Source organism: Hyperolius riggenbachi, chromosome 12 (genome assembly GCF_040937935.1).
Source record: "Hyperolius riggenbachi isolate aHypRig1 chromosome 12, aHypRig1.pri, whole genome shotgun sequence".
NCBI lineage: Eukaryota > Metazoa > Chordata > Amphibia > Anura > Hyperoliidae > Hyperolius > Hyperolius riggenbachi.
Window position 1 is genome coordinate 209,514,018 of NC_090657.1, and position 11,089 is coordinate 209,525,106.

The 11,089-nt window shown below is 45.7% G+C and overlaps 1 protein-coding gene across 1 annotated transcript in view; it reads left to right on the forward strand.

Annotated features, from left to right (window-relative positions):
- The window catches only part of LOC137541043 (cilia- and flagella-associated protein 337-like), a 129,153-nt gene extending 119,749 nt beyond the window's left edge, over window positions 1-9,404 (forward strand). Inside the window, exons 21-22 of the mRNA XM_068262192.1 lie at window positions 3,714-3,851; window positions 9,288-9,404. Of these exons, the coding sequence (XP_068118293.1) occupies window positions 3,714-3,851; window positions 9,288-9,404 (255 nt within the window). The remainder of the gene's footprint in view (window positions 1-3,713; window positions 3,852-9,287) is intronic.
- Window positions 9,405-11,089: the final 1,685 nt, after the last annotated feature.

The window sequence follows — 11,089 nt, forward strand, 5'->3', positions numbered from 1 at the left end:
TTGGTCCAATAGGCTGACTGTCAAGTGACAGGGCCACAAGCCGCAATAGCAGCATAGGGGGCGATATACAGTCTGGGAACGCGAACGCAAAGAATCACTGGCTTTCCCATGCCTGTCGGCCAAACCGGAGGTGTTAGCCGGCGGGTGCTGGACCATCGGAGCGGGGCTGCAAGGGCACCGATCGGCTGCAGGGGGCTGAGGAAAGCCCCAGGTGAGTTAATCTCATTTTTTTAACTTGGTTTTAGGTTCACTTTAATGAATAAACACACTTATGTGGATTTTCCCTCGACTACAATCATGCAGTGGACCCCAACTGCCTTGCCTGATATAACTTAATTTCTGATCTTATGCTGGGAATACACCATGAGATTTTTTGGCAGATGAATGGCTCGATAGATAATTTCCGACAGGTCTGACTTGATTTTCGATCCTTTTTCTGATCAATTTCTCATAGAAGTGAATGGAAAGCGATCAGAAAAATGATCTGAAAATCGATCGGACAGTAAATCTTCTACAAAATCTCTTAGTGTATTCCAAGCATTACACTCCATAGTGCCTTCATCCATGGGAATGGGATCTACTCCTCCCAGAGTCAGCTAGATACCTAGCTACAGCCAAGCACCTCTTAGCCACTCATATCAGTTTAAACCAGGAACTCCTAGGAAATCCAGGTACTGTAAAATATATGGCTCAATATATGTTCATTCTACATCTGTTAGTATCTGGGTTGAGCAGAATGTGTTTATCAGTGTGTTGGAGAACTGTCTACCTGTGCTACTGATGCATTACACCACAGCGCCTGTCTGAAAAAAAAAACACACTTAAGAGTTCCTCAGATATGTGGGTAGTTTTTGGCATAGGAAATCAATTCCACGTGATGTTTTCACTATTTTATTGCTCCCATGTGTGCAAATACAAACAGTGCCACCCCCAGACTTCCATCCTGAAAATGTCCCAAAAATTGTTTCATTTATACATCGTAAGGAGTATAGGTTAATAAACTTGCCTGCCTCCACTTATTTTTGGTGCAATGTTTCTCACTTATCTCACTCAGGGAAAACTGTCTGTCCATGAATAGGAAAGTGGCCTGCAGCAAAGAGTCTCTCAGATACAGTAAAAGTCTTGAATAACCTGTTGTGACAACATCATAGATCTTCAATAACTGAATGTTTAAAATTAGCTTTATTGCCTTATGAAATTGAATCTTCAGGGACCAACTTTTGTAGCTACATAACAGTGTTTCCCTAGATACTGTTGTATCTAAACTTCATAAACCTGTAAGCCAAGTTCCTCTCGTTACAGCTCTGTTGCCCAATATATCAGTTCCTCTTAGCCAAGTTGCCCATTCTTTTGTTCCAATATGCATAACAACAGGTCCTGCAAGAGAAATTCTCCATAATACAGCTTATTTTCTCATAGCAACAGATTCATAAGTACTGCAGTAGGTTTTGGTGGACTGCCATGAATGCTGAAGGGGCACTTCAAACTCCTGGGGGCTCTTGGAGACCGTGATGTGCCCTCAGGATCTTTGAAGATTCTAGCCTTAGCTTGATGGATCAAATCACCAGTGGGCATTGCTTTGAAGACCTCAGCTCTGTTGGGTATCTGAATTTTTGGATTCCAAAATTGGGTCTCCTAGATTAATCAGGTTGGAAAACAGAAGAGGGGGTACAGAAGTCACGGGGGGGCCCATATTCTAATGTACTGTGCGGGGTATACCCAAGATTGTCTCAAGATGATCATGATCGGACAAAGCTACAAAATAAGGCTAGTCTATTGTGGAATTCTACTTGAGACCATAAGGAAGTGGTATGAGGACGTTGGCTGTGCCTACTGAGCACGCCCTAGTGGCTTCAACTCAAGTGCTTTGAGTCCTCCAGGAGAACTCTCCGGCGGCGTTAAATACTATTACCCCTCCAAGTTGTCACAACTTGGAGGGGGATGTAATTTGGGGTCTGGTAACCACCAAAGCCCTTAATTACCCTTACGTGCCCCACACAGTATTACATTACTGCGATGGGGCACCTAGTTTCGGTACTAGGCGCTGAGCCGTGCGCGGAAACAACCGCATTGTGCTTAAAGGATACCACAACTGACATGTGGCATAATGAGATAGACATGGGTATGTACAGTGCCTAGCACACAAATAACTATGCTGTGTTCCTTTTTTTCTTTCTCTGCCTGAAAGAGGTAAATATCAGGTATGTAAGTGGCTGACTCAGTCCTGACTCAGACAGGAAGTGACTACAGTGTGACCCTCACTGATAAGAATTTCCCCCTCTTTTATCTCTTTCTTGCTCTCAGAAGCCATTTTCTTCTAGGAAAGTGTTTTATAGTTGGAATTTCTTATCAGTGAAGGTCACACTGTAGTCACTTCCTGTCTGAGTCAGGACTGAGTCAGCCACTTACATACCTGATATTTACCTCTTTCAGGCAGAGAAAGAAAAAAAGGAACACAGCATAGTTATTTGTGTGCTAGGCACTGTACATACCCATGTCTATCTCATTATGCCACATGTCAGTTGTGGTATCCTTTAAAGAGTAACTGTTTGCTCAAAAAATCAAATTTAAATCTCTATTGCAATGTGTTAAATAGTTTGTAAGGGAGCCAAAAAGGCAATGCTGAAGTTAAAAAGCAATCTAATTTTTTTACTGTATGACTATCATTCAGCCTTTTCCCCAAGCTCCTAAGGAGGACGCAAGGCCGCATAACAGATACTGCAGAGCATGCAGAGCTTGCCCATGTCTGCCCTCCCCCCCTCCCCCCCAGGACCAGGTGCCAATGTCTGTCCGCTCCCCTCCCAACCCCCCCCAGGACCAGGTGCCGATGTCTGTACGCTCCCCCCCCCAAGAGCCGATGTCTGTCCGACCCCCCAGGACCAGGTGCCGATATCTTCTCACCCCAAACAGCTGACACGGAGAGAGAGCAGGAGCGGAGTACATCTACACACTTCCAGCGCCACCACCGCAGAGCAGCCGCCGAGTCACATGTGAGAGAATCACGAGCAGGAGAGAGAGAGATGCACGGCGACAGGGCAAACTTGCGGTGGCGGCGCTGGAAGTGTGTAGATGTACTCCGCTCCCGCTCTCTCTCCGTGTCAGCTTTTTGGGGTGAGAAGATATCGGCACCTGGTCCTGGGGGGTCGGACAGACATCGGCTCTTGGGGGGGGGGCGGAGCGGACAGACATCGGCACCTGGTCCTGGGGGGGGAGAGGGGGTCGGGCAGACATCGGCACCTGGTCCTTGGGGGGGGAGAGGGGGGTCGGGCAGACATGGGCATGCTCTGCAGTATCTGGTATGCGGCCTTGCGTCCTCCTTAGGAGCTTGGGGAAAAGGCTGAATGATAGTCACACAGTAAAAAAATTAGATTGCTTTTTAACTTCAGCATTGCCTTTTTGGCTCCCTTACAAACTATTTAACACATTGCAATAGAGATTTAAATTTGATTTTTTGGGCTAACAGTTACTCTTTAAGGAAACGATCATTAATGCAGTTGTGAAGGATCAATTATGCCCACCAATTTTATATAATAAATCGGAAAAATCTGAACAAAAATGCAGTCGTTCACTGAAAATCATACTGTTAATGGGCACCTTATGTGGCTCAGCTGTTAAATGGGATCAATGGAATAACGACATTCCTGCATTTTCTTGCATTTTACAACAGGAGCATCATCACATAATGGTGACCTATGTCTTTGCATTGTCCTAAGGTTCCAGAAACTGACTTCCTACAACATGCGGGGAAAGCGTCTGCAGCGAGAGGACAACGGAAGCATCTGGGTGTTGACATAAATAAATGTAACCACTATGCCCAGATCTGTTCTCCATTCCAGGCACTGAATGTGACGGTAAGATGGTGCCACCAGAAAAATGTTACCAACTATTGTGTCACTGAGAGGATGTCCCCAGAGGGTGTGTCTCCTATTGGATGATGTCACCAGCCACTATGTCATTCCTAAGATAATGTCTGCTTTAAAAGCAATACTATTTAGTGACTGAAGTTACACTTTAAAGAGATTCTGAAGCAAGTCTAAATCCCCTTTTTGAACTCGTATTTATGTTAAGCAGTATAATCCCTGCTAAATCGCCGCTATCCCGCAGCAAAACGAGGGGTTTATACCCCCTAAATCCCTCTGATGTGTCTTCCTCATAGACACAGTGCTAATGGCTGTAGCTCTGCCTCTTAGCGTGTCAATCCCGGCTGATCGCCGTCTCTCCCCGCCCCTCTCAGTCTTCCTTTACATAGAGGGGCGGGGGAGAGGCGGAGATCCGTGCGGTGATTGACACGCATGGAGGCAGAGCTGCAATTCATAGCTCTGCCTCCTTGGGCAGCAAAATCCACAACCAAGAAAGTCGTGGATTTTGCAGGGGGGATTTGGGGGGTATAAACCCCTCGTTTTGCCGCGAGATAGCGGCGGTTTAGCAGGGATTATACTGCTTAACATAAATACTAGTTCAACAAGGGGATTTAGACTCGCTTCAGAGTCTCTTTTATTATTATTATTATTATTTATATAGCGCCGACATATTATGCAGCGCTGTACAGTATATATGTATATTGTCTTGTCACTAACTGTCCCTCAAAGGAGCTCACAATCTAATCCCTACTATTATCATATGTCTATGTTATGTAGTGCAAGTACTGTAGTCTAGGGCCAATTTAGGGATGAGCCAATTAACTTATCTGTATGTTTTTGGGTTGGAAACCGGAGTACTTGGAGGAAACCCACGCGGACACGGGGAGAACATACATACTCCTTGCAGATGGTGCCCTGGCTGGGATTCGAACCAGGGACCCAGCGCTGCAAGGCGAGAGCGCTAACCACTACGCCACCGTGCTGTCCTCTTTAAAGAGGAACCTTATTAATAAGGGAAAATAAATAATACATTGCAAATTGAGAAGTTGCAAAATAGAAGAGAGTTCAAGAAATGATTGCTATTTGCCATGAAATTTGTTCATGCTGTTTGACAACCAGCCTGCAAGTAATCATCTTTACTACTGGCAGACATGAAAAAAACAGACAGCATCAACTGCCATTATTTTACCTACACCCCCTAACAATGCGATAGGCTAAAAGGTTGTTTTTTTTACTTGGCAATTGGAAACAGCCGTTATTTCCCACAATGCAACATGGCTCCCACAGTGTGGTATCAGGACCTAGGTCCTGACATCACATTGTGGGAGGGGTTTCACCACAATATCAGCCATATAGACGTCCCTGATGATCTATTTGAGAAAAGGGAAAGATTTCTCCTGGGAAAGGGGGTATCAGCTACTGATTGATATGAAGTTTACTCCTTGGTTACAGATCCTCTTTAAATATGGTGGTTATTAATATTAACAGTCTGTTAGGAACTCCCTGAGCATGCAATTCCGATATCAGCAGGTGGAGCACACGGGAGCTTCAACCCAGGATTAAACTTCATGCCATTCAGGAGTCGATACTCCCTTCCCCTCAAGAAATCTGTACCTTTTCTCGAATAGATCATCAACCCAATATGTAGCTCTGTAAATATTATAAGCTATAGGCTTGCTATACACCAACGGTTCTGGATGTAATCCTGGCTTCAGGGGCATAAAGAGATCATTTGCATATTCAGCAGTGATGCATTGTGGGTAACCGCAGTTGCTCACTTAAAGCTGAATTATCGCAAATACCTTTTGTTTTAACCTCCTTAGCGGTATGCCCGATACTGTGTCGGGCATACCGCTCTGCGGCCCCAGGAGACCCCCATAAATAAATAATTGTGCCTAATGGCTATAAACCCTCTAGCTCGCACTAGGCTAGCTAGTAAGAGTTACTGGCACCCCTGGATCCCTGCGTTTATACATTACCCCCCTGGATCCAGCGATCGCGCAGCCTCCCGGCACAGCTCCGGTCTCTCCATGGGGAGGATCGGGTTTGGTCATGACGTCGGCGACGTCATGACGTCATTTGCGATCCTCCCAATAGTGAGGACAGGAGCTATCCGGGGAGGCTGCGCCGATCGCTGGATCCAGGCTGGGTAACATATAAACGGGGGAGCGGCAGGGATAGGGAGGTGCCGGAGACTTCTTCTAGCTAGCCTAGTGCTAGCTAGAGGGTTTATAGCAGGCATGGGCAAACTCGGCCCTCCAGCTGTTACGGAACTACAAGTACCACAATGCATTTGCCTTTATGAGTCATGACTGTGGCTGTCAGACTCCTGCAATTCATTGTGGGACTTGTAGTTCCTTAACAGCTGGAGGGCCAAGTTTGCCCATGCCTGGTTTATAGCCAATAGGCACAATTATTAAAGAGAGTCTGAAGCGAGAATAGATCTCGCTTCAGACCTCATACCTAGCAGGGGCATGTGTGCCCCTGCTAAAACGCCGCTATCCCGCGGCTTAACGGGGGTCCCTGTCCCCCCAAATCCCCTCCGTAATGCGAGGGAGCGCTTCCGCATTGGGGCAGGGCTAACCGCCGCAGCCCTGCCCCACGCGCGTCTGTCAGACGCGTATCTCCGCCTCTCCCCCGCCCCTCTCAGTCTTCCTTCACTGAGAGGGGCAGGGGAGAGGCGGCAATGCGCGTCTGATAGAAGCGCTGGGAGGCAGGGCTGCAGCCGTTAGCCCTGCCTCCAGGAAGGAAAATTCTGCGACCAAAATGACAACCAAGGTTTGCGGGGGGTGGGTTGGGGGTGAAGGGACCCCCGTTAAGCCGCGGGATAGCTATATATGAGAGCTGAAGCGAGATTTAGTCTCGCTTCAGTGTCTCTTTAAAAAATCGGGCAAAAAGTAACAAAACCTCCTGAGCGGCGTAACGCTCAGGAGGTTAAGAAGGGAAATTACACTGAGCTGTGTTTTTAAGTAAGAGGGCTTATCGGTCTCTTTTAGTCCCCTATACTTTTCTACTGGTTCTGGGTCACCCGGAGTTGCTTGCGTATTGTGTGATCCTGGGTAGTCTATGGTCCTTTAAAGTCACAAAGTTTGCCAACTAAGGGGAAAGTATGGATAATGTTTAGCAGAGGTATTGGAGAGGTATGGTACTTAGAATACCGTCCAGAGCACTGGATGATCTATCTGCTGGGTGAGGCTGAGAGAATGACTGTGACGTACTTTTGCTAGCTTGTGTGGGATGGGATCTTTCCATACATAATTAGCGACTCTGGCCTGAAGGGGTACGAGTTCTTAGAGAAAAGGCCATTGCATAATCGGAGACAAAAAGCCACGATATTCCCACCCTACTTAACATTTCTCTGCTATATTGTTTATTTTGTAACTGTGCCTGATTTAGAAGATTAAAGACGGTAAAACAAAGCTGACCTTTTGGTTACTGTGAGTACAGAGGAGTTGAGTGTTGAAGAAAATTATTATCGGAGCTGATTGAGGACCTAGATGAGGGAAATTGCCAAGCAAATCGGAGCTTGTTCCAGAGAGGCTGTGTCTGATACAGCCTAAAGCTGGCCATACATCTGTATTCTTGGTGGCTGATTAACCATCAGCTTATCGAATCAGGTGAAAATCGGTGTCATCAAGAACATGCCCGATCAACGATGCAACCAATTTTGGGCTGAAATTGGTAGCATGTATCGATCGAACATGCTGGGAAATCTCGTGACTATCGGCATATAGCACATGGTGCGCGTGCGATGAGGGGGTGCAAATGCAGAAGTAAAATGAAGACACTCAGCGTGGACGATGGAGAGGTAAAGTATAACTGCACAAGCACCGTGGGAAGGGGGAGACATAAAACATTAGGGGGACAGTAGCCGAGGTGTTGAGGAACGTCACAAGGCCGATTACCAAAAGGTTTCATGCTGAAATTGAACAGGAATTGGTCCACAGTTTATGACGGCCAACAGATCTCTCTCCAAACAGATTCAATCAGAGAGAGATTTGTCGCTTGGTTGATCGGCCACCAAAATCGCTAGATGAACAGTTTGGCCACCTTGGTATCAAATTGTAGAGTATGGATTACTGAACCTCATCCCAGATAGGTGACAATACAAAAACTGATCCTGATGAACTGGCCAAAGAGAAACATCTTTGTCGGTGAGATCTAAATTCAAATTTCCCACCATGGTTAAAGACACAATGCTGACACCTATTGGCGTTCTTTTGAGAAACAAGGCCCCAGTATGACTACCCCCAGTAGCAGATATCTGAGATCACAGTTCTGGGACAAAGCTATGGATGCCTCAATGGAGCTGGCATGGGAATGTACAGAAAGGACCTACAGATGCCTGCAGAGATTTGACCAGCTGCCTGCTCACTCCATTTCAGGAATAGACTAATGCTGGGAATTCACCATAAGTTGTTTCAGCAGATAGATGGGTCGATAGATAATTTCTGACATGTCCGATCGATTTCATATAGAAGTGAATGGAAATTGATAAGAAAAGATAAGAAAATAGATTAAAAATAAAATTGGACAGTAATTCGACTGAAAAATATCATTGTGTATTCCCAGCAAAAGAGGCTTAAAGGGCATAAGCCTCTAATGCTGGGTACACACGGGGGACCGTTGTAGCTCAGTGTTCTCCCCAGGCTCTTTTAGCCGGGTGCTCCACCCGGCTAGATTTGGTGACCACCCGGCTGTCATCGGCTCACCTCTTCACCTCCTCCTATGCTGTAAGCAGAGTTGCCCTGCATTTTCATCTCCACCCACCCGGCTACTTTTTCATGCCACCCGGCTACTATTTCATGCCACCCGGCTGGAAAAAAATTCTGGGGAGAACACTGTAGCTGTTGCTAGCACACAGGGGACGTGTGTGCGACAGCTCGGCGACAGCTCCGCCTGTGCGATAGCTGTCTACACGTCTCTGCCCAAAGGCAGAGACGCGTGCGGAAGCTGTCGACGAAGGTTCGACCCCCCGCCGGAAACTCCGTCTGCAGTGAGTGGGTAGCTGTCGCTAGTCCGCATACACACAGCGGACTCGCGACAGTTGCGGTGACAGAAGTTGCCGTGCGATTGAACTTTCCAATCGCACGGCATCTGCTGTCTCCGGCGACAGTTCAGGGTGCGCACCTCATACACACGGGGCAACTGTCGCCGCAACGTGTGTGTGCCACGTGTTTGCGGCGACAGTTGTAGCCCGTGTGTATGGGCCATAAAAGACTTAGTGGTTTAGGACCAGCAATAAAACAAACTGTATGTCTCACAGATTTACAACAGGTTGTGTTAGAGCACCAGTTTGGTTGTACTACAGATCATCTGTACCTATAATGCTACCCGCATTGCTGTCAACGTAGCCATATGGCCACATTGCTGCCATGGAATAATGTCAATTTCCATCTAGTCCCTGCATTTTGTCTTATGTTGCAGGACATGCAGGAGGTTCCCTCCATCCCTCACACTCCTCCCAGCCTGGGAACAGCTGAGAGCTGGTGGCAGCCCAAGAACCAGGAGAGAGGAACGCGTCAAGACAGCAGAACTTCCTAGAAACTGCTACCAAGGAGGCCGTTATAGTGCCAAGGACTTCCTATCACATCTGTGTACCATTATGCACTGTTCTTGACTGACACACCTTTGTGCTAATATACACACTGTACATTGCTGTAATACATATGTACCATTCCACACCCTATACATCACTACACTATTATCACACCTGTGTACCATTCCACGATCTGCACATCGCTATCACACCTGTGTACCATTACACGGGTGGCTCCGTACTGCGCATGCATAACTACACACTTGTACATGCGTAATATGGAGCTGCCCATCTTCAGGAGCACTCTGAGACACAAGTGCTCCAGAAGCCTTCCAAGGGTCCTCAAAGGCTTATTCCACCAGTTGGTTGAATACATATAATGGGGGTGACAGCGCTGGAATGAGGGTTCGGAGAGGGGACAGGGAGGGCTCAACAAGATACAGAGCCTGCCCTCTCCATAGGTAAGTATAAGACTTTAACTTTAGAAAGTGCAATAGATATTAAACTGGACCTGAACTCTTGCACAGGACAGAAGGAAAACAGAGAGAAATTCACCCTTTACGTATTTAGAGAGTTTAGCCTGTCTGATTCCCCCTAATCTGTGGCTAATCACAAGGTGTAGTTTGATATCTCCCCATGTGTCAGCTGACTGCCAAGGCAGATAAGCTCATTTGAAAGCACATGATGTTAACAATATGTCTGCTTCCATGAAAGCAGGAAGTAGAAACACTGGAGATTAATTGCAGGATTTGTATCAGCTGTAACAAATAAATTATTATGTTATTATGCTGTTGCGTATCTTTTAGAGCAGAGAGGAAAGAGAGGAGTGTCTTAATGTATAACTGTCGGGCATACAATCAAAAATCAGTTCTTTATTTTTATCAGGTAAACAAGTAATAAGGATGCTAAACAGACAATCCAAAAGTTAAAATCTCTATTGCTTTTCTTATCCATAAAACAACATTCCCCAGTTTCTGTGGCTCTTATTTGGTACATCTGCCACACAAAGGAAGTTGCAGGGCATGCTAAGTTGTCTTTTTTTGCTTCTTTACTTTCCTCTCGGACTTAATTAATGTAGCCTTCAATTTTTCTGACTGATTGTAACATTTCAAAAATATGACCAATGGTACTACACATCTACTGTATGTTCAATTTTTCCCCAATTATGATAAAAATGATTGGATACTCTGACAAAATTGCTAGGGTGTGTATATTAATAAAATGGCAATCACACGCTCACTATGCAATCTTTAGAAAGATTGAAGAAAAATATCTGGCATTCCAGATCGATAAAAATTGAAGAAAACGAGAAATCCGATCGGATTTTTCAGTCGAATGAAAAAAAAAGCTTTCGATGTTTTCAGGAGATACGATCGTTTTTATCAAATTACCGTAAAATCGGATCATTTTATTGTATCATGTGTGGCCACCTTAAGGGAGGAAATGACATCAGGATTGACTTCAAGATAGACACAGATAGATTGACTTCAAGATAGACACTCTAGAAAATTCACTAAAATCAAAATGTGGACAGTATAATACATGTGTTATGTAAGTAGAGCAAGTATTTATCTACTTATATATGTGTGTGTGTGTGTGTGTGAGGGGGGGGGTTGTCTGAGATAGTATGGCTGACAGAGGGTCCCTCTTCCTCATCTCAAAACGTTGGAAGACATGTGTAGTGGATTAT